This window comes from Charadrius vociferus, unplaced genomic scaffold, assembly GCF_000708025.1.
Source record: "Charadrius vociferus isolate BGI_N301 unplaced genomic scaffold, ASM70802v2 scaffold1124, whole genome shotgun sequence".
Taxonomy (NCBI): domain Eukaryota; kingdom Metazoa; phylum Chordata; class Aves; order Charadriiformes; family Charadriidae; genus Charadrius; species Charadrius vociferus.
Window position 1 is genome coordinate 30,317 of NW_009647891.1, and position 24,935 is coordinate 55,251.

A 24,935-nucleotide genomic window follows, 5' to 3' on the forward strand; every position below is an offset into this window, starting at 1 on the left:
GTCCAGAGAAGGGCCACAAAGATGATCAAAGGACTGGGAAGCCCACCATATGAGGAAAGGCTGAGAGAACTGGGTTTGTTCAGCCTTGAGAAAAGAGAGCTTAGGGGAGACCTTATTACCACATTCCAGTGTTTAAAGGGTGGCTACAAAGAAGGTGAAGACTCCCTTTTTACAAGGAGTCACGTGGAAAAGATGAGGGGTAATGGGTACAAGTTACTCCTGGAGACATTCTGATTGGGCACAAGAGCAAAATTTTTCACAATGAGAACAATCAGCCATTGGAATAATCTCCCCAGAGAAGTGGTTGATTCCCCATCTTTGGACACTTTTAAGATTCAGCTGGACAGGGTGCCGAGTCATCTTGTCTAGACTGTGCTTTTTCCAAGAAAGGCTGGACCAGATGATCCTTGAGGTCCCTTCTAACCTGGGAACCTTTGAACCTACAGCACAGTTTGCTACCTACCCATCCTGCCAGTCCAGACTGGAGCTCTTGTAGCTGGATTTCCCAGTCTGGCTGAGGCACATTGCAGCTGCTGCACAGAGCTCTGCTCAGATTCTCTCAGGGAAGTTTCCAAATGTTGCTTTAATTCCTTTGAAAAATGCCTGTCTCCTACCTGAGGCGATGACTGAAATCCTGACTGAACTCCTCTGGCTTGATGGGAAGTTTTGCTGCCTGGTATATGATCCCTTTGTTTTAGCAGGAAAATTAGCTCATTTTCTTTTGAAAACAGCCTGCCAATCCTGGCACATTACTGTATTTTGACTTGAGGAGTTAAACACACGTTATAGGAATTTTCTATTTCTGAAATGCAGTCATTATCAATAAAGAGCATAGACTCCTGTCTTCTCAAAATACTTGCATTGCTCACTGTTTTAGCCAGCTTTGATTCAAAATACTTCCTTATTGCCTCTTCTCTCAGCTTCTTTGTCTGTCTGACTCCTTCGCTGAGGCTAAGAAATGTTCAGACACAACAGGCAGTGCCCCATACCTACAGCTGTCTTTTATCTTTCTTTTGGGTTGCTGATGTGCCTGTCTGGTACATCAGATTACACTCAAACACAGATTACACAGATTACACTCAAACATACCTTGTCAGTGTAGGTCTTCCTCTCCCCTTAGCATCTGGATGCACGTATTGTTTGTGAAGGTCCATGTAAGGCAATCTTTTTGACAACTCTACATTTTCCCCAAAAAAATCTAAAACATCTTTGATGGTTAGTACTCCTTCCTATGCCTGCATTTGAAAATGACACAATCTGCCAGATGTATTGCTGCAGCTGAACTTTCCTTGTGCAAGACCAGACGATGAGGAAGAAAGTGGGTATAAATTACGCTTGTGTTTCTTTGGTCCTAGGATGAGCTTCCAGCACAGAGGCAGTACCGGCAGCTACAAGTCCCTGAGAGGTTGTGGCAGGCAAGCTACGAGACCCCATATGGTGTGAGAACCCATACTATCTAGGGGTATTGCAGGTTGCATCGGCTTTCCGGCTATGTTGCATGGCCAGAACAGTAGAGATGAGCTGAACTGACTCCAGGATTGAACACAAAACTCTGTTCATCATTCCCAAACATTTAACATAATGGGGAAAATTTATCTTACTTGTCTGAAGTAAGTGGAGTATAACAAGGAACTAATGCTACTAAGCAAAAATAGAGATTTTTTAAAAAGATACCTATTATTCCATTATATGGTCTCTGATTAGCACCATTCAGAGGTAGTGGACATATGGATCATTATTAAGAAAATGTAAACAAGACAATTTGAACATTGTTTTGCAGAGTTAGTTCAATTCCCTGAAAAAAGGTGTGTAGCTGTGCACCTTACTGTCATGTCCAGTTACTGAGACTGAACTGCATGCATTTGGATGGAGTTTCTTGATGGTTGGTTGTGGTTTTTTTTAATTGTCTTTTGACATTCAAACCTAATCTCTAATCATGTTTATATTTGGCTTCAAGATCTAAGATTTCTGTAATCAACTAAGTTAAGTGCTTTTCTCAATATCCACAGTTCTGCAGAGTGTTTAGGTCTGCAACAGTTTTCCATTGTTCTTTCCATGCGGTATTTCTGAAAAAGGCTTTGATTTTGCCTTTGAAATAAACCTCCTAATCAATGCGGTGTTCAGAGAGCACTGTTCAGTAGCCACTTCGGTTCAGAATATAAAAGATGATAAAACAATTTTAGGTTTGGCCCCTTATTGAAGATAAACATGAAGTTAGTCGCTAACCGGTAGAAAAATGAGCAAAAATCAGAAACCTTTCACAACTGACAACTGAAAAGACACATCCCAAAATATTAATCTTTAATTGATGCATTGTTCATTCTTGCAGGGTTTTCTTGAAAGGGATTATCTTGGGAATGCCACCAATAGCATTAAATGATACTTATTTGTGTTATATCTGGTTTAGCCCTTTATATATTTATTATACCTGAAAATATATTTTCTTAGAGACCTTATAACAGCATTTCTGCATTATCAGTTCATTTTGTTCTCCTCTTTCCTGGATATATTAGCCAGGAAAAGGAATTCCCAGTCTGTAACAGACAGATTAATTCACACATTTTACTTTGTCCACATAGAAAAATGCAATTTCTGGATCATTGAGGCATATGGATTATGAACAAGCCACTCCAAAAACTAACTATCCAGATGGGGATATACTTACAGAAATCTTTTATGTCAAAACCAGAATTTCACAACGCAACACGCTAATGCAAAATCCAGTAGCACCTGAAAGATTAAGGTACCTGATGCTATCACTTGCACATACAGCAAGTGTATTTCAAAATAAAAAGTGTATTTTTGGGTTTTTTTTGGATTTTTTTTGTTGAGTGTTTCTTTTAGTTTTTTTGGTAATTCTTTTTTTTTGCAAGACTAGTTGCCATATAACAAGTTATACGTGATGTGACTGCTCTCCCCTCTTGTGCAAGTTCACAGTCATGTTTTCAGGCTATAGTACTCAACACTTTTTTCTCATATACATATTCCCATAGTTTCATTAAAGATAGATACAATGCATAATGCCTGTCTCTGGGAAAAGCAATGATTCAAATAGGCAAACTTTTATCTTAAAACAGAAATGGAGAGGCTATGGTAGGTATAACCACCTAAGTATGAACTTCAGGTTACAATTTCTAAACACTCACCTACTGTAAATAAACATTAAAAATACTCTTAGCAATAGGGTTTTATTTATATTTGCATGTATGTCCACCTTATCCTACATTTATGTTTGACAATTTAGAACATTAGGAAAGAATTTTTCACAGAAAGAGTGGTCGGGCATTGGAATAGGCTGCCCAGGGAGGTGGTTGAGTCACCATCCCTGGATGTGTTTAAGAGCTGTTTAGATGTGGTGGGGAATATGGTGTAGGGGAGAACTTTGTAGAGTAGGGTAGATGGTTGGACTTGATGATCCCAAGGGTGTCTTCCAACCTAGACAATTCTATGATTCTATGATTCTAATTATTTGAGAATTTAAAGGTGCAGCCCTCAATAGTTGTATTATTTTTAAAAAGGAAAGGAAGCATATCTATTGAGAAAAGACATTCTCAAATATCAATTTCCAATTCTAAATTTAATTTAAATAGGAAAATATTAAAAATGTGCACATCTAAATTTTTCCATGTTCTGTATATACATATGTGTGTACATATAGATAGAATTGCACTTCCACAGATGTTATGACAACTAAATGTTGTTGACATCACATCAAGGACACATCTGGTTTACAGCAGTGCAAGTGACAAGAGAATCAGGCCAAAACATACCCAGGTAAATTAAAATCTGGTTGTATCTGCTCATCTGAACCCGATGAAGTTATACACACCACCGTCTAAAATCCACCGAACGAAAAACGTAACTCACCACAAAGTTTTCAAGCAGTAGCATGTTGAACCAAGCTCCCCCTGCCCTTTTAATAAATAAAATAGTTGAGAAAATACCCTAAAAATATGGAGAAAACTTAAACATTGTGTACATTACATACAGTATAATACATGATGGTTTAGTATTTGACCTAAACCATTTTCCTGACTAGTCAGAGGACACCTGATAAATTAATGGCAAAAAAAACCCCAACCCAGTATTTTAGAAATAAAGCATGTATTTCTGATATAAATGAGAACCTGTGTGTATTATATGGTATATACACAGAGTACACACATAAAAACAAACTTATCTTTTCTAGTTTTGAATAGCAGTCTCTAAGTGGAGAAAATTGTGTTATACAAATTTAATAAGCAGCTAGACTTCATGTTTAACATTCAAATTAATTTGGGGAGCAAACAAAGGTCAGTGCATCTTTCGACTTTGAAGTCTGACACTCATTCATATGTTTTAAAAAAGCCCTCTTCAACATTACAAGCAATTTATGGCAAAAATGTACTTTGATGCAAGACACATAACACTTGGCTTACCTTTCAGAGTTTGTTTTTTTTTTAAATAAATCTGTTATATAAAGAAATGCATGTTTGTCAAAAGTCTGTTAAAATTACATCAAAACAACTTTAAAACCTGCTCACTGAGGATTAAATTTCCAGTTTTAAAACAGTTACCAGTTCAGAATATTGCCTGGTGTAGTTTCAATAAAGATGTGATATGAAGACCCATAAAAGAGTAAACATGTCTCCATTTCAATTTGTTATGACAACAAAGCTTCTAGAAACAGCTTTCTTGGCTGGACAAGTTCAGTGTACGAGTAATCCCTTGCAATAGCTCTATTCCCTTAATGCATCTGTAATAAACAATGCTCCCCATAAGCCGTTATTCACAAAACCTGAAATTCATGTGACATTCTGAAAAAGTCTCCTGCAGAACAGGTTAACAGTTAATTGAACATAGATATTTGATATATGTATCATGTCCAGAAAACAAACAACTGGCTATTTTTATTATCTGTGCATGTCAAATTTTACATTTAAAATTCTCAGGGGTTTTTTTGTCTTTTTTTTTTTCTTGGGGTACTCATCTGTCATCATTGGTTGGCTTCAAACTATAGGTAAGTGGAAGATAGTATCTGACTGTAATTACATGGAATTAATATGAAAAAGTAAACCTTACATTGGACCCTTGCAATAGCTCTATTCCCTTAATGCATCTGTAATAAACAATGCTCCCCATAAGCCGTTATTCACAAAACCTGAAATTCATGTGACATTCTGAAAAAGTCTCCTGCAGAACAGGTTAACAGTTAATTGAACATAGATATTTGATATATGTATCATGTCCAGAAAACAAACAACTGGCTATTTTTATTATCTGTGCATGTCAAATTTTACATTTAAAATTCTCAGGGGTTTTTTTGTCTTTTTTTTTTTCTTGGGGTACTCATCTGTCATCATTGGTTGGCTTCAAACTATAGGTAAGTGGAAGATAGTATCTGACTGTAATTACATGGAATTAATATGAAAAAGTAAACCTTACATTGGACAATAGTGTAGAACACCAGAGTAAGCTCCATAAAGAAATACGGTATCTTCCAGTGTGTGTGTTTATATATATATAAACAAAACCCCCAACCAACTAACCAAAAAACCCCCAAAGGAAGAACTTTATACAAACAGTTATAGTGACTTTGTTTCAATTAAAGATGCAACTCTCTCTCACTCCTGGCAAGAATAAATTGGTAACGGCCCTGCTGCTCCAGAGTGGAAAGTATCCTGAGAAATTATTAAGAACAACAGAATACAGGGCTGTCATCACTAAGTTCTTGCACAAAACACAGCAATCAAATATCTTAAATAAATAAAATAGCAGATAAACTATATTGTATCTATCACAAAAAGGGAATGTGACCTGGGACACTGCCAATTACTCTATCATTGATAATTAGAAAAGGATAATTAGAAAAGGATTCAGTTATTGTTAACATCTTTCAAGTTATCTATGGCCAATAAGGTACAAGGAGGTAATTTGTAATTCAAGTTTGTTGTTTTTTTCTTCAACTAGCTACAAGCTGAGTTCTAAATTTTACATTGAAATATGACTCAAATTTAAAACAAGCCCTCTCAGAGGAGCATTTCCTAATTTTGTGCAACTTTGATGCAGAGCCCAACACAGTCCTATGAAGAGAGACAGTGCATCTTTAAGCAGATTGACACTGAAATCCCATTTTCTTTAGCTGCAATCTATTAGCTTGGCCAAGTTATTGCGTAAATCTGTTAGTTCAAGTATTTTTCCATCAAGAATTTCTAAAAGTGTCTTCAAGTTATTGCGAAAAGCTTCTTGCTCATTCTGACTTTTCTCCACACGTTGCTCTAGATCAGACAGCTGGCCTTCCAGGTCTTTGTTTTGAATTTCAACTTCCTTCAGAGAAAATATACAACATGTTAATGTGTTGTCTGCAAACAGAAAGCACTTTAACCTCCTGATGGTATTCGTGTGCTATTTTTGTCATCTGGTTTATGAAACAATTTGTGATTGTGACTCTTTACAGTTTCCACTAAGCCAAAACCAGAACCCAAATTGTTATTAGGATTACATATGTATTATCATTTCCTTCATTTTTTTTCAGTAATTCATCTGAAGGACAGAAACTTTTGGACAGGGGTAAAATTTAGTCAGTGAACAATGGATGAGGTGTTCAGGTAAGTTATTGCTTCTAGCATTCAGAAATATGCCACCTACTGAAAACAGCTTCTCAAAGATTTACTTAAGTTCAAGTATTCCCTTATTTAGACTACATGAATTGCTCAAGTACACAGTCCCCATTAAATGGTCTCATCCAGAATACTACTTTATGGATGGAGGAGTACTACCTTACTCCTGTCCCACATTATAGGCCTTTTCACCCTGAAAATTGACAGAAACATAAACTAGCAATACTGATGTCAAGGCGAAATTGATTTTAACAAATTTAAACTAGCAAGTTCAAGCTGAATGTCATGTCTTGTTGCACTGTGCCCTGGAGCTCCCACCTGCAAACTCTGCAGTAGTGCAGCTGTGGGAGCAGGTAAAGCACGTGAGCCACCAGTGCTGTACAGACAAGCTGTTCCCATACAGCAGGTGGGAACAAAGCAGCAGCATGCTACACCTAGCTGAGGGGATCTGACCCTGAGCAAGCTCAGCTCTCGTTGACAAAGAAGAGAAGCCCCTCTGTGCCAGCCAGCAGGAGGGGAGCGCTGCCTGCTGGGACCTCTCACAGCTCTAGCTTGCGCATGACAGGAGGGAGGTCACGACTGCTCTGCTTTGTGCAAACTGGATGACCTCTCTTTCATCAAATTAATAATGTAGCAGTCACATGGGTCTGGAATAGCATATTGTTATTTATCTCATTCATTGCTGAATTTCATCATTTCAGTTATGAAAAACACTCTCAAAGGTAGCACAGAGACAGTGTATTTAGTACACCATACACCTTGCACAGCTGTTCTCTGGAAAAGTGCATAGTGAATTTGTATTTACATACATTGACATTTTTTAAACACCATTTACCTTTACAGTGGCTTTGTGTCACAAAGCTTTAATGCGCCTGCTCTGAGTTTTTTGACAACTAGTTTCACACAGACATAGGGTGGGTGATTTGGCAGCAGTCATTCCTTACAACGTGAGCTTTCTTTCTGCCCTCCCACTCTCCCACTGTTTTTGTTATGATTTTTCTGTCTCCCTCAAAGCTAACAAATACATTAAGGTTTACATTGGAGAGATCTCAGCTAAACATAAGAAACAACCTGAGCCATACAGAATATGTATTTGGGCAGTCAAGAGTAACAGGTATAAAATGGCTGTGGCCTTTCCATCTGTAAGGGGTGTGATGGCAGCGTCGATTGGCTGCCACACTCCTGGCCAGAGTAGGAGATGATGTGGCCAGAGCTCAGTGTCAGCTCCCAGCCTCTGCAGGGGGGAGAGCTCTGGGACCCCCAGCGGCAGTGCAGGTGGAGAAGGCAGAGCTTTGGGGACAGGATCTCCTCATAGCTGTGGTTGCTTGTTCAGCCAAGGGTTATATCCAAGCTGAACTGGACTACCTCCCTCACTTCTTGTTTGTAAATGAGCACGTTAGTTAAAAATTACAGAGTTTTGGCCACTGGTCTCGAACAGCACAGCTGAGAGCAGGACCAAGAGAAGAATTAGGTTAATCTGTTTAACACTGAATAATATAGTTGACAAAGCATTAAAAGAAGCTAACTGAAAAGAGTATTTGTAGAAATAATATAAATTAAAATACATAAATGCTTATGTAAGGATTAACTACCTCACTGTTGCTATAAATGAACAAGCTGATTATAACCTGAGTCCATACACTATATAGACTCTCCTTCATTGACTCTACTCCTCCCCTCCAAAAGGTACTGACAGTGTAATGACTGCATGGGTTCAAGACCCTCTGAGGCCGAGTGACTGCAGTACAGGAACACAAAGGGAAATTCAGGGTCCTCTCAGCTCTCCAAGGAATGATACAGTCCTTTCTTTAGCTCACACAAACCCAACTGCTGTTTTTCCACGTTTGCTCACGCTTCCTGCTTCTCCTGTCACTGCTCCTCTTCTACTTGCCAAATACATGTGCTCTAGGAAGTCTCCTTGCCACTGCTCTTACCCAAGATAATTAATTTTTGTAAGTAGACAAGCTTGTAAGTAGGGATCACTTTGGAACAAATCCATGGATATGTATATGGTTTTATTTCATGAAATCTGGGCCTGAAGAGCAGCCCATTGGCCTGTATCTAGCACTGAACATCATCTTTCAGGCCCTCCTCAGATGCTCTTAAACTGAGGAATTGTTCTGCTGTGAGTTGTTAGGTGGGAGCACCCAGGTAAAACCAAAAGCTTTATGTTAGATGTAGGAAATTCTACCCATATTCAGCAAAAGGTGTTTCCCTTTAACTCTCTGTTGCTAGTTCTTGCCTTCCCTTCTTTTGTTTAAACTTCCAGCTTGTTTACTTTATTTATAGTCCATTCTTGATACCTCTTTCCTAATCCATATACATTTAGCTTCCCCAAACACTTCCTCAGATATACTTTCTCCCATACTTTCTTATGTTTTATTTTCCCTAACCTGTGCTTAACATATTTAATGACTTATGGGAAGTAGAACTAACTGAAATATGCCATGAGTTGTTGCCTTTAATTTCTGGAAAACACTTATTCCCAAATTTTACATTTGATCCTTACACATATTTACCCTAGATTAGCATTGCTGATTTTTGCAATAGTATTGCATTACAAGTTCATATCCAGCTCATGTGCATTTTCCTATTACATGTCAGTGTACCTCAAAACTGTTACTTCTTGATGGGAAGAAATGGAGAGGTGTCCATGGGATATAATCTATTCCTCTAGTTGTGTCATTTAACTTTATTTGCTATTAATCTCATCTAATAATAAACTAACTCTTTACAAGGTTTCTTTTACACTGTTTTTTCAAGCTTTTCTTACAGTGGGGAGAATAATTTGTCATACATTGTTTTGTTTTAGAAAAGAAATTATTATAACAAGTTATGTTTGTTGTTTGCACTGTTTTGTGGAATTCAGTACAAGGATCCAAATAAAATATTCAAAACATACACAACAGCTATATTTAGGAATCAGACACAGTAATAAAGATATCCTGACTTACTGCAAGAGTCACACTGATCATGACTCATTGATAGGTCTTCTCTACATTGCTAATGAAATTATTAAGTAACGAGGGCCGTGATACTTACCATTCACAGTGATAACATACTGCTCTTCACTAGAATTTGCCAATGATGAATTTCCAATTCATTCCCTGATATGAGTGTGTCAGAAATGTAATTCACCTTGAAATAATAATTTCTTTGCATATAGATTTTCATACAGGCTATATTCCAAAATATTTTAGACTTACATAATCCATTTGCAAACACAAGAGGGAAAAAATAAAGCAGAAGAAAAAAGAGTGAGAAGAACAGATATGGACCCTAGAGACAATCACCCTGAAAAGAGATGATGAGTTAACTAAGTGAACCAATGTGAGATGCTGTCATGGTTTGGGCTGGACTGGCCACTGAAGCGAACAACAGATGCCCTCCCCCAACTCTCTCTCCAAGGAGAGGAGGGAGAGAGAGTAAGAGACTTATGATTTTAGAAGGAACTAAACTACTTTAATGAAAAATTAATAAAATAATAAAAATAAAATAATGAAATATATACAAAACCAGTATCAAGCTCCTAGAATGGTGGTCATGTCACCAGCAGGCACGGGGAAATCCCAGACTGGACTCGGCGAGGGATGGGAACTGGGTTCTGGATCTGGATTCAGGAATGCATGGATTGGGATCAAAGGCAGATGACCAAACAGAGTCCTCTTTGGATGCCAGCCATTGAAGAAAAGAGATCTGACCCTTTGATCCCTCAGCTTTTACACTGAGCATGAGGCAGATGGGATGGAATACCCTGTTGGTCAGTTTTAGGTCACCTGTCCTGTCCGCTCCTCCCCACAGGTGCAACCTCTCTACGCTTTTCTGCTTCCGACCCTCCAACGGGGCAAATAACAAAGTTGGTTGGCCTTGGTTGTTATAGCAATAAGTATAAGCAAGAGCCTCTCTGCATACCATTCCTTGGCATAAATTACGAATAATTAGGGCTTATCACTTTGAGAATGAACAGTGTCTCAACAATATGCTGTCAATTTCAGAGAGTTTCGGCAAGTTCAGTTAGTTAGAAAAGGCTTAGCTGCAAAGTAAAATTACTGAATAGAAAATGTGTTCTGTTTTACCTCAAACCAGGACAGATGGTTAGTCTGGAGCTACAGAAGAAAACACCATTTCACTGATGTCACAGATGTAGGGTGAAGTGGCTCAGAGAAAGCCAGTATGACCAAAGCAGGAAGATTATAGCAAAGCAAAGATTCAAGATCTTTTAGGCAGGCTGCATCAGGTCAGTAATAAGCTTTAAGCTGAAGAAAGACAACTTTTAACTTGTATCCTAAGACAGCTTTAAATTTATTTGAACATAATCATATGGAACCATTTTCAGAAGCTGATCGTCTACAGCGTGGCATATGGAAATATATACATAATATATCCATTTGGTTACTAAAGATATAAATATACCCAAAGGAAGCTACTGACTTTATAAAATATAGTTTTTAATAAAACCTTAGCATTTTCTAATTCTAAAACATCTTTCATCTCTTACTAGTCTCTCATAATTCTAAGGATAGCTAGTTCTTGGTCATTATTACTTTTCATGTGATCTTACACTGAAATTATTGCATATGCTACTGCTAGAACAATTTACAACTTTCATTATAATCTTCCTTTTGAGTCTCTCGGATAAGTTCCTTTTCAGCTGAAAACTCCTATGCTTAGTCTAAAGCCAGCAACAATTTTTGGAATAGTGGAATAGGCAAGCTCAGGTGTATTCAAAACAGTCTTTAAAGAAACACTGAAATAGCATACTTTTTCCAAATAATTTGACTAAAGAATGGGGAAAAATGAATAAACTCATTTTGTTCTTATGTGTTTTATTCTGTAGTTAAAATAAGATTCAAGGAAGTTCCAATTCATGTAATGCATTTCAAAGAATATCTGCTTAACAATTTTTAAGTTGTGGGTAGTCTGACAGGGCTTGTTTTTAGCATGATTTAGGTCTAGCTGCAGAACAGGGAGGGTCACCTTTCAGCACTTTGGATTTGGAGCTATTTAATACCTGAGTTTCCATTCCTATCAAAACTCCGAAGTTTGAATTCAGAGTTTAAACCCAACTAAGCTTTGGGTCAGCCTCATTCAGAAGACAGGTTTCACAAGGGAGGCGTGTTTTTGCCAGCTGGTCAGCCCAGAGACAGAAGGACAGGAGCTCAGACACAGCAAGTGAGGGTACACTAAAGGCATACTGCTTCCTGTAGGCTGAGGTATCTGGCTTTGTGCACAGTAAAGAAACAACCCAGAAAAAACAATAAAACCACAATGATTCTAATTCCAAGAAAATGTCAGAGCGTGTTTTTGAAGTCTGTACTACACAATAACGCTTTAACCTTTAATTTCTCATATCACCTTTAAAAGCTGAATACAAACTCATCCCAACATGATGATACAGAGCCTGACAGTTCAGTGGCACACAAGACCTATAGGAATACACTGCAGTGAAAATGAGACCAGAATTGCCTAGAACATGTATCAATGAAGCACATCTGCTAGCCTGAGCATATTCTGTGGACTTGTAAATGAAATTTGGGTCTGTTCCCTCAGGAAAAAATAACGACTTAGAGCAGGTGGAAATTTAGGTACAAATTCTCAAGGAGCATCCCAACTCACCACTTCACAACACAATGTAACTTACATATGTATCTGGCACCTTCAGTGAATATAGCACGAGATGCTGATGTGAATTGCTCACTTGATGATCATTTTTCCCTTCTGTCTAAATTAAGATGATGTACTATAGCTCACCTGTAACTTCTGGGTCAGAGTATCTCTCTGTGCCTGGAGCTCTCTGGAACTGTTGATTTCTTGTTTCAGTCTTTCTATTTCCTAAGGGAGAAGAAACAACCTTGCTAGCAACACATTACCTGGCTTGGCCTCAGTGCAGGTAAGCTGGCTGTTCTTCTGCTAAGCAAGCCATCGCAATGATATCAAAACTGGCAGTTAGCTACTGCCCATCATAGCACATGAAGTTTAAGCCCTGCTTTAAATATTCCTGAATCGCAGTCCCAAAACAGCAATTCTATTGTGAATAAACAACAATACAGATAAGTATTTTCTTTTCTATAAAAGTCCAAGTCTTTTTCTCCCACACAAGAGATCTGAAGTAATGTTTTCCTACAAAATTGTCCTTGTAATTAGAGAAACAATTTTATACTTTAAATCCTATTATATTCTATCCTCCATTGTTTCAAGTGAAAAATCCAATTTTCATCTGTGAGCTGCTTATTATGTCACTAGCAGCAGGACTGACATCAAAAAATTGCCTGCTTTGACCACTGATTTCTGTAAAATCAGAATATAAAAGAAATGGTATCTTTAATTGAGAAAGAATAAATTAATAAGGTATAAAAATAACAAATATAGATATAATAATGAATGGAAGAGAAAACTTTTCTTAGCTTACTTTCAGGAGACAAGAATAGAAACAGTTAATGAAACTAAAAGGTATCAGTCTTAAAACTAATAGATACTTTTCCCCAGAAAGGCATAGTCACCTCCCAGAACTCCTTTTAGAAAGATCTTTTTGCGTCCAACAGCTCAGCATAATTCAAAAGCACATGAGCACCAAAATGGGTGCTAATACATAGCCTGAAAAACAGATTGGCCTGAAAAAGACATTGATCTATTACTTGCTCCAAACCCTACTCTCCAGAAAAAGGAAAGTGTGCTTACGACTGCTTCCCTTCTTAGTGAATTTGGACTGTATCAGTGTGATGACTGCTCTATAGAAACTACATATGCCTCAGTGCAGACTTACTTTTGCAGAGAGATGCTCAGTAAAAGCAAACAGGAAAAAATGATGCTTTTTTTTGTTGTTCAGATACCCAGGTCTATATTGGACTGATGTAATTATAGACACGGAAAAATATTAATCATTTCAAAGAAGCTGAAAAATTGATTTTACACTGTAACATCTATAGGAAATAATACAGTATTTACCAGCCATCACAAGTTTGATATTGAAAGCCTTTAGAAATGATGTAACAGAAAAACCAAGAATAAATGTTAGCAAATACCTCTTCCTTTTTCTTCAGCGTAGACTCTAACTCCTGTATTGTCTGGTTTAATTCTGTTTTATGTGTGTGGACTGCATTGGCTTGACTGCTCACACACTCTAGCTCAGTCACCTGTTGAAATAAGTAGAAGCAACATATGCAGAATTAATTGCAACAAATTCAAGATATAAATTCTTTGCATAAATACCTGCATTTGAAATATACCCTTAGTTCTGGGTGACTTACGTTGATTAAAATGGTGAAGGTGTTCTTATGAAGTTAGCATAAAATTCCTTTCAAAATTGTTTTGCATAAAATGGTTGCTGTGACTTCTAGTGTTTACTGTAATATATTGGAAACAATAAATTTAGTATGTTGCAGGCTGAAAAAACATTAATTAAAACTTATACTTACTAATTATTGAAAATTTTATGAAAGAAGCTGAATTACCATTTCAGAAACAGTAATGTCTAGATGATTAAACACAGATCTAAGTAACCTCTCCATCTGACACTTTCTAACGTTGCACTATCTTAATCAACTAAGCCACAATGCTCATCTACTTCCTAGCAAGCCAATGAACGTTTCACAGCCTCAATTTCTGACTCAGCATCAAAATGTAATAGCAGAGACTCAGCCACCAATGTACAACTGCCAACTTCTTACTTCCTCTACTATCAGATCTCATCTCTCAGTCAAAAAGCCAACAGCTAATGACACAATTTGGATTTGTACAGTTCCTTTTTATTAGCAGGCAGCAAACACATGCCTGCATGGATGTCTGCACTAAAACCTTTTTCTTTAGTAACAAACTTTAAAAATATTAGAAATACAATAACTCTTTTTTTTTTTCAGAAGATATGTGCCTGTCAATCAGTATATAATCTCCAACAGAGCTGCATTATTTACCTATAGTAACTAACAAATCTGGCCCCAAAACTCATTTGAACAAAGTATATTTCTGTGCTACCCAATTCTGCAATGAAAACCTTAAGGTCTCAATTTACCTTTCTCAGAGAAGTAGCCTCTAGACAGAGGGCATGTATTCTCCAGGACAATTTTATTACCTAGATAAAAGAACATCTTGAGGAATCAAGGTTGGTGCTCTCCAGCACCGATGTGGTCTAGCTAGCAAAGCCACTGTGATGCCAGTTATTTCAGACTCTGAACTGTTTGTAGGCTCAAAAGGTAGATTACTGAGTGCAGGGAGAAGTTGAAGGAAAGCCAAGATGAAATACAAGAAAATTAAAACAAAATGCCTATCAGCTTCTCCTTTCTGAGTCACAGAGCATGAACTTCCCTCTGTAACAGCTATGACAAGTCTAGTTTCTTCTACTGCAAAACTATGATTAGACATTTTTGCACATCAGTCATAAATGGAGAGAAACTGAGATTACAGAAAATTCTTGGGACGGGTAAGGGGAATCAGGGATGAGGAGATAGCTTGGTAACACAACATTCCACCTGTGTCCTTATTGGCTGGAATTGTCCCAAAAGAAATATCAGTGCTCGTGGCAAAAAAGTAATAGCAGTTTGCTCAGTTTTATATGTTGTTAAACTGCTTCTGAGCAGATTAGAGAAGGTTAAGAGCTCGAGTTAAGATCTTGACTGGGCAACACATCTTCCCATAATTATTATCTCTTTGTATTTTAGAGGGAAAAATCCATACACTCTTTTATTAAACTTTTGAAAAATATAATGTCCGACAAAATATCAAAGTACAGTATTTCTGACTTAAGCTCACAATATATCAGAAGAGAGCACAAAACTTTAATTTATTGAGAAATTTGCACTCAGCGACACTGAATGTGTACTCTGTTTCTTCTCAGCTCTAGGCATTATTAATGCAGAGAACAAATGGGAGAAGGAAGATAAAGGCCTCAGAGAAAGCAAATAAATGTAGGTTAATATGAAAAACTGAAGTGATAGATGAGGAAATCTTATACTTAATCAGAAATTACAAATAAATTATTTTTAAAAAATGCAATCAAAATCAAATAGAAGGGCATTTTAGCTTTGTTTCTGTATTTTCAAAAGTGTAAACAATGTGATACACAGAAAAACTATTTCAGTCAAATTTGAAAACAAGTAGAGAATAAAAAATGTTTGGTTTAAAATAATTTAAAACAAATTAAAAAGCAAAGTTTACAAGAAATGCTGTACAATCTGAAAGACAGTTTATCACAATGAATGAGGAAAATTGAAAATAGAAGGGTGAGATAGAATGTAAAATCAACAGATATTTCTAAATAAAACATGACAAAGTTTAAACTGTGGAAAAAGGTACCATAAGAATTCAACTAATAAGACAGTATTAGCAATAAAAAATATTTTATATATAAAGAGGAAACTATTTATATAAATAAGGCTATTTGTAAGGCTATTTATATAAATAGGAAACTAAAGATGAAAATGATAATGCAAAGTTTACTAATCAATATGCATTACTTCCCCGCATACACCACACTTGACAGAGGATATGAGTCTGCTGTAGCTTGCAAACAGATGACTCATGCACCAAAACACTGTATATAAACCTAAAGCACTTAAGGAGTGAATACCACAATTACATTATATATAAACCACATAATATATTATTAAATTGAACTAAATATAGCACCTTGTGTTGGCAGTACAATTCTTCATTTTGGAGACTGGTCTATTATATAAAAGACTATGATCTTGTAAGTGAGCATATCCCTCTGATGCAAACATATCTACACACATTCTTCTCCAGTGGGAAAGATGCTGCGACAGACTTTTCCATAAAAAACAACAACTACATTACAATTGAACATGCAAATTAATTTCTAAACTTTTGTTTCTCTTTGAAATAAATTTTTCTAGAAGCATTTCTATTCAACTTTTCTCAACAAAGGTTCTTTTGGATCAAAAAACAATTTTTCTTCTGAACTGGCAACAGATGGGAGTTGCAGCATGATAAATTCCAATTAGATATTAGGAAAAATAATTTGACAAGAAGGGTGGTCAAACGTTGGAACAGGTTGCCCAGAGAGGCCGTGGGATCTCCATTTTTCAAGACTTGACTCGCAGCCCTGAGTAACCTGATCCAACCCAATTAGTTGGATCTAACTTCAAAGCTGGCCCTGATTTCAATGGGGAATTGGACCAGATAACCTTCAAAATTCTTCTCCATGCTAAATTATTTGGTGATGCTGTGAACTAAGGATGGAGTTCCTTTCATCTGATTAAAAGTATGTTTATAGGACTATCTAGATGATTATCCTATGGGGAAAGACAAGCACTTACAGGACCAAATTCATCTCAGCACCTTAGTTTTCTTAGACTGGGACACTTATTCTTCATGCTTTTGTCTCTCCATGAATTGCAAGAAAAAAAGATTATCATCTTAGACTTGATGTATAACTTCTACATAATCTCAGGTGAGACAGATTCCAATTTGAGGAACATTTTTTTGATCAATTGCAGCTACGTGTTTATACTGAGCTTAACAGATAAAACTAACAGAAAGATAACATGATACAATGACTTAACACTGCTTGCTACCACATATACCATAACCAACAGTCTCCACATCTGCCATTTCAACAGCACATTTTTTATCTGTGTAACAGAGAAGTATCTGACTTACAGTTTCTTTTTGAATGGGACACTATTTCAATTTGAAAGATCAGCCTCCAGCATGCAGATTAGAACAGCTCTTGTATCACACTGTATGGATAACAGATTGAGATTGATTTTTTTTTACATAATCTGCATACTTTTGCCTTGAGTTAGCCAAGTCTATACTTTTCTAAAAGCGATTCCAATAGAGGGCAGTACTATTGATGAACGATCCTGTCGCAATTTACAGGCATGCCCAAAGAGCCATAGGCACAGAGCGTTCCTATATTCTGCGTGAGATATCAACAAGCCCCAAGGTCACACATTACAGAAACATTTAATAAAGGCATGTAAAAGGCGATCAAAAGAGCATAGTGTAGACAATCCCATGTTATAAGATTTTGCATTCCCTCAGCAATACAAAAGAACTGCAGGAAATTTGCTGGGCAAAGTTTATAAAAAATAATCAGCTATTAATGAATGTAGCTACAAAGACTTGGTTACTACTTCTGTTAACCGTAGTATCAGGTATAAGCAAAGTGACATGCTAAAAAATCCTATATTTGTTAATTGTATTTTCCAATAACAGATTTTAAATAAGATTTTACCGAGTGAGAGTAACATCAAGAAAAAGGGATCTTCTACCACAGTGCCTTGCCCATCTTGTCTGATTGGGTGTCCCCATGGCAAGGCAGGCAAATAATTCAGCTGCTGTATTGTCTCAGCTTTGTAACAAAAGCTGTTAATACATTTTAGTATGAAGAATGCTACCTCATTATGTCCACGTTTTAGCAATGAGTTCTTCACTGTAAAACCTGAATATGGTGATCAAATCCACCTGAACTTTTGCACTATAGTAATTATAATATTAGGTTATAATTTAAATAATTTTATCAACAATGACTATTATCATCTATTCACAAACCTGGTGCACAGGTTAGAAGTTCCACCCTTCCAGAGGAGAAGCTTAAATGAGATGACAAAGTGAAAATCTCTCTATACAAACACACTTGTTCCTGACTGGAACAATTATGAAGCAAAGCAATTTTGTCAGCAACTGCCAATTTCTTGAAATGAAAGCACTTTGCAAAAAGCACGAGTTTTAATTACACTTTGTGCATTTTGTCCAGCCAGCTATGACACACGCGGTTATAGTCTAACAGAAATTGTCTTTCTTCCCTATCAACTCATTTGGCTGGGACTTCAAGATCCTCATCTGCAAGTCAGTCCAGGTATGGGACAGCCCAAACAACCTGCCATTTCCCCAGGTTTCTCAAGGTCAAGGGAATTCTTGCTATTCTTCCAGACCTCCAGGTTACAGAATTCACAGAATTCACAGAATGGTTAGGGTTGGAAGGGACCTTTGGAGATCATCTAGTCCAACCCCCCTGCCAGAGCAGGGTCACCTACAGCACGTTGCACAGGACAGCGTCCAGGCGGGTTTTGAATGTCTCCAGAGTGGGAGACTCCACCACCTCTCTGGGCAACCTGTTCCAGTGCTCCACTACCCTCAAAGTAAAGAAGTTCCTTCTCATGTTAAGATGGAACTTCCTATGTTCAAGTTTATGCCCATTACCCCTCGTCCTATCACTGGGCACCACTGAAAAAAGACTGCTCCCATCCCCCTGGCATCCTCCCATTAAGTATTTGTAAGTATTAATAAGATCCCCCCTCGATCTTCTTTTCTCTAGACTAAAGAGACCCAAGTCCCTAAGCCTTTCTCCATAGGAGAGATGTTCCAATCCCCTAATCATCTTCGTTGCCCTTTGCTGGACCCTCTCCAGCAGTTCCCTGTCCTTCTTGAACTGGGGAGCCCAGAACTGGATGCAGTACTCCAGACGCGGCCTCACCAGGGCAGAGTAGAGGGGGAGGATGACCTCCCTCGACCTGCTGGCCACACTCTTCTTGATGCACCCCAGGATGCCATTCGCCTTCTTGGCCGCCAGGGCACATTGCTGGCTCATGGTCATCCTGTTGTCCACCAGGACTCCCAGGTCCCTCTCCACAGAGCTGCTCTCCAGGAGGTCAGCCCCCAACCTGTACTGGTGCATGGGGTTATTCCTCCCCAGGTGCAGTACCCTACACTTACCCTTGTTGAACTTCATAAGGTTTCTTTCTGCCCAACTCTCCAGCCTGGCGAGGTCACGCTGTAAGGCAGCACAGCCTTCTGGCGTGTCAGCCACTCCTCCCAGTTTTGTGTCATCAGCAAACTTGCTGATGGTACACTCTATCCCTTCATCCAGATCATTGATGAATATATTGAACAAAACTGGGCCCAGTACTGACCCCTGAGGGACACCACTTGTTACTAACCTCCAACTAGACTCTGCAGATGCAGCCTGCTGAATGTCTCCTCCTTAGATCCTTGTTCATGGGACTACTAGCCTCCAGTTGGACAGATCCAGCACAGAGCTGAAAGAACCCTTCACAATTTTCAGGATTTGGCTAACTGTAATTGCCATAAGTTATTTCATTTAAGAGGGTACAGCATATAAAAACAAATTGTCTGACATGTTTGCTACTTGACCTTTCCCTTCTGTCACCATAGTCGTGAAACCGGTCTTCACGCAAAAAAAGCATACAGGGCTTTTGTTTGTTTATATTTTCTTAACTAAGTTAATCTCCTTGATATTTTTCTAAGTTAACTGATATTAAAAAACTAATACAACTCCATCAGACATCTTCCCTCTATACATATGTTAATCTTGCCTTCATTTTGTACAAAAATATGTCCTAAACTATGATGATAAATTCATATGAATAAAGATGAATAAATTATACAATATAGAGTTACATGTGAGAAAAGAAATAAAAATATTATAATATTCGTTTTCATAATGCAGCCTTCAACCTTGCATACGCTTTATTCCTCTCTCAAACACTGGCATTTCTGCCCTCATTGTGCTCTAATTTCTGGTTTGCCAAATGACCTCTTCAAAGAAAATTTACAGTGAAGGGAATGGGACCCTGCCCTTCCCGTATGAAAGCAGAGGCAGATCTCTAATTGCGTATAATGAGCTTGATTCTACGATCAGTTTTCTTTAGGTGCAAGGATGAAAGGAAGATGTTGGTCTTTGTTGTATGTGGAAACTACAACAGGGTTCCTTTAACTTACAGATCTGATGTCAAGTTTCTATGGGCTTAAATGCAAGAGGGACTAAAGTGTAATGCTATGGAGAAGGTCCTGAAACAGATGTGATGTAGATGGCAGCAAACGAAGAGTGAAAGCTGGCAGATGTCCTAAGTATCACAGGTTAGATAACCCTGCAACAAAACCCTCAGCAGAAAAGGAACTACTACAAAAGAATTTCCCAAATGAGGAACCCTGCATACTTTAAAGTCATCATTAATTTCTGTCTCAAAGATTAACCTAAAGTCCCAACAATAAGCTTATTTTACTTGAAAATGAGTGAATACAGTCACCAGTACTTCCACCTCAAGGATCATGGCCATTTGCCCCAACTTACCCGCTTATGAAGACGTTCTGCTTCCTCCTGATATGCAGCAAGCTGTTGCTTCCATTGTTTTACATTGGCAGTGGACTCCAGCAGGGCTGCTGTGAGCTTAGCATTATTACCCTTGAGCGTGGCCAGTTCTGCCTCCCAGTGCTTGCTGATTGTCGAACTGCACAGACAGAATGAGAATGGTCAGAGCCCTCAAATCCCTTCTTTCTCTTTTTTTTCTTAGAATGTCTTATACTTTTTTTTTTCAAAATATCCAGGAAAAACAGAATTATGCAAAAATCCTGTGACTGAATGTCCAAATGAGAATACAAGTGCTCAAATCATAAAAACTTTAAATTCAGAAAATATTCATCAACACAGTTTTTTAATATAGATATATCATTATTGGAAAACAACTTCTACCCTCCCAGTTCAACAGGGTACTTTTTTAATAAAATGTTAAGGATGATGAAATCCACATCAGCTTTCCAAAAACAACAGCATGTAATTCTAGAATATGTATATGATTAGTCACCGTTTTAATATATACGTATTGAGAGTAAGTGCTTTTTTAATCTAATACTTTATGAAATATATTGTAAAAAAAGATTTTTCACCAACTTGATTAAAGAGAGCTAATGTAGTGCTTTGGAACTACAGCTTAGATGTCTTAATGCAAATCTTCTATGCCTGAAATATACTTTCTTTATTAAATATCATATTTAATTTCTACTTACAAATTCAAAAGTCTTGAATTTCAATATCATAATACTGTTAATGGGCCTTTCTTCAGTAACATCAGCAGAGACCAAAGATCGAGGACCACAGAGATATTATTGTAAAGAGGAAGCTGATGTTGGGGTCTCTTGAAGTAGCCTATGGAGGAACAATCCTTGCCTACAGTTTAGTTATTCTCTGAGGAAACACAGGACTTTATTTCTCACAGATAATTAGTCTTCCATCATCCACAGACCCTATCCTTGCACTCAGTATGCAAGGGAAAAACATCTCGGACACATCAAGTGAATGCATTAGCATGCAAATAGTTCATTAATGTTTACTTGTATAACATCAATGTGAGGTGCACACATATATCGGAAATACATATAGAAAATACAGCTTACTATTAAAGGCATCATTGAAAATAAATCATGTGTAACTCTGGCCAAAATGATTTTGTATATAGGTTTATGGTGAATTACAAGTAATTAGTATAATTATTTATTATAATAAATATATTTTAATATTCTCATTTTAATTATAAATTATTATTATTATTTTGCATGTAAGTTTGTAGGTTTATTTGAACTTTGTACATATGAACAATTAAACATTCTGCCATCATTTTGCCCACCAAGTTTCTTTTGTCCACTTCATGCATATATGCACCACCCATCCCATAAAAGCATATTTCAAAAACTTTATGATTCCTATAAAAGCTCCTTAGGTGTTCAAAGTCAACCAGTCACTGAGGAACATTTCACTAAAACAAGATGTCTGATTCTTCTCCAGTATTTCCTTCCAAATACACCATTTCATCCCCATGAACAGGAATACAAATTCCTTCAGAAGAGGAATACGGGTTCTTTCAAATTGCTCTAGCATTTCATGATCTATTCAACAAATTAGAAGTTCACCATTGGAAATTTTAAATCTTAAATTGCTAAACTAAAATAATGAAAATCCTATTTCATCAAGTAACACTGACTCACATATGAAAGATGATGAGAATTAATTTTTGTAACAATGTCTACTCTTCTGTTTCTCTGATCAGATTTACTTTTCATTTATAGTAGCACAGCAGATCAAAATATTCCATAAAAAACATGCTAAAAAAATCTAGTTCATTATTATATTCACAATTCCTCCTTGATGTTCTGATCCAGCAAACAACTGTCTACACCAGCAATTTCATGCAAGTTAGTAATCCCATTTAGTAGTCTCGCTCCAGCAGGACTAGTAGCTAACTGTGTATGCATGACATGCATACATGTTTACAAAATGTGACTTACTACTCATTTTCCTCACAGAAAAAATATTTTATATTGATGTAATGCAGCAGATAAAAAGCTTTGTATCCAGGACAGTTACAGGATAAGAACTGTTTGGTCACTTAAAATCCTAATTTAAATTGCAAAAAGGGTAGCAAATGGATTTTTTTTCAGTGCAATAATTTATATACCCACAATGATACAAGGTAAATTTATAAGCCATGAAGATACCAGAACACAGACTCCTAGCTAGTACTGAGTAATAATGCGAGGGGAACTCATGGCGTCTTTCATCTTCACCTTTGTTCAGTGCCTTACTACCCTGCCAAGAAAACAGACAGGAGCTCTGGATTTATTCTGTTACCATAGTATCTTGAGCGCTCTAGTGTAGCAGTGTAGCTTCTCTTCTTTGGAAGTGTAAGGCAAGTGTTTGGGTTTACGTAAAACTCTCTGGTGAATGTGGGAAGGAATTCCACACAAGGTCCTTATGAAATCCTCCATACAAAATAAAGCCACATAAGTGTTCATCCACAGGGGCCCAAAAACACTTAACAGTCCTGGCTGCAATAATGAAAACTGAAAACAGTGCCATGAGAATAAGATGGCAATCTTTAAAGAGTGCCTTAAGATAGCTCCATAAGCTTCTGATAATGCTGAGGTCCCAGGCTGGAAGGCTGAGATCTCTGCAACAGCCTATGCTTGCTATTGCCTACATTGGAATGATGTGACTGTCCTATTAGATGGAAATGATGACTCTGTTGGCACAGAGGATGAGTGCAGCATCCCTCAAGATATTCCTAAAAGCTCCCAAGACGCCTCCTCTCTCATTCATGCCGAGAATGACAGTTAAGCTCCTCACTTCATGTCCTGATTTAGAAGAAATTTTAAACAGGCATTTGGGGAATTTCATCCCTTTTCAAAGATTTCAAAGGGCATCTACTGTGGTCATCTATTAAATGTGTAAAATTACATCATGATAGAAAGGATTTAAACATGATGGTTTTAGAGTTTGTCCTGCTGCTGCTCCAAAGTACCATATGCCCTAGGTAATGAAACAAATGTCTTCAGTCTCTTTCCCTCTCTCTTGAACATTCAAAGCAAAATTGGAAACAGAAAGGGGTTTTGTCATTTAATTATACCTAATTAGGAGTCCTGGACTGAGCGGGAAGCTGACAAAAAAGCAGTAGAGCACATAGTCATCAGGTCCTCTTCCATTCCAGAAAGAGGCAAGAAAGAAGTGTCTTGAGTTGTTCTGCCATTTTAGTCTTCATACAAAGCTGACTGCTTGTACAGGCCCAGTAGATTCAGCCACTCAAAAGGCTCTGAACTTATGTGCATGAGGGACAAAGCCATCTACAGTATAAATAATTTAAGAAAATGACCAGCAAAAGAGGGAAAGCTATGGTAAGAACGACAGCTTTTGTAAGAAGGAAACTTAAGAAACAAAACAAAAATATTTTTTTATGGCTACTGCTTATTGTCTTTTTCTTTGTAGTTGTGATTAACTGGACACATGCAAAAGGAATTCTTACTTGATAAATTGGAATTTATTAAAAAAGGGTAAGCCCTCTCAAAGTTATAATCAAGAGACAATTACCAAGAAATTGCTTTGAGTTAAATATTTTGAGTGAGGCCAATAAAAAACTAATTAATATTCAAAAGAGATCCTTATCCTTAGAGTATTCAAAAGAACTTTTAGCAAAGGAAGATAGCATCCCTGGGGAAAGAAGTAAAAACATTAATGGAGCATGAAAGATCTGTTCTTCCATTTGGGATAAGGAATATCTACATGATCTCAGTGGAGTTACATCAGCATAAAACCAGAACAACATAGCTGTGAATCAGCTCTTTATATCTGAATAATGTGCATAGCTTAAATGACAAATTTGGTCATAGGAAAAAAAAAGAAGGAAGCCCTTGAAGCACATCTGTCGTGGTTTGGCCTCAGCCAGCAATAAAGAACCACACAGCCGCTTGGGCAACTCCCACAGCCGTGGAAAAAGAAATCGTCAGGGCAAAATTTGTGGGTTAAAATAATGCAATTTAACAGAACAGAAAAAGGGAAGATGAAAACGCGATTACAGTCGCCGCGAAGCATACGGTCGCCGCGAAGCATACCGACCGGACGCCCGGGCATGGGTAACATGGGATGGAATACCTACCCCCTGCCGGCTCCTTGGGGAAAGTAACCCCATCCCTGCCGGAACCAGGACATTATCCACCCCTTATTCCATACCATCTGTGTCATGCCCAGATCTTACAGTTCCCATAGTCTGTGGGCCATCCCTGCAAAATGTTCATTGAACTCACTTAAAA

The 24,935-nt window shown here is 37.5% G+C and overlaps 1 protein-coding gene across 1 annotated transcript in view; it reads right to left on the reverse strand.

The window, feature by feature from the left end:
- Positions 1-6,117: 6,117 nt before the first annotated feature.
- The window catches only part of LOC104284771 (homer protein homolog 1-like), a 53,540-nt gene continuing 34,722 nt past the window's right edge, over positions 6,118-24,935 (reverse strand). The window contains exons 5-8 of the mRNA XM_009883141.1: positions 20,653-20,809; positions 13,622-13,732; positions 12,351-12,431; positions 6,118-6,306 (exon numbers count right to left, since the gene is read on the reverse strand). Of these exons, the coding sequence (XP_009881443.1) occupies positions 6,118-6,306; positions 12,351-12,431; positions 13,622-13,732; positions 20,653-20,809 (538 nt within the window). The remainder of the gene's footprint in view (positions 6,307-12,350; positions 12,432-13,621; positions 13,733-20,652; positions 20,810-24,935) is intronic.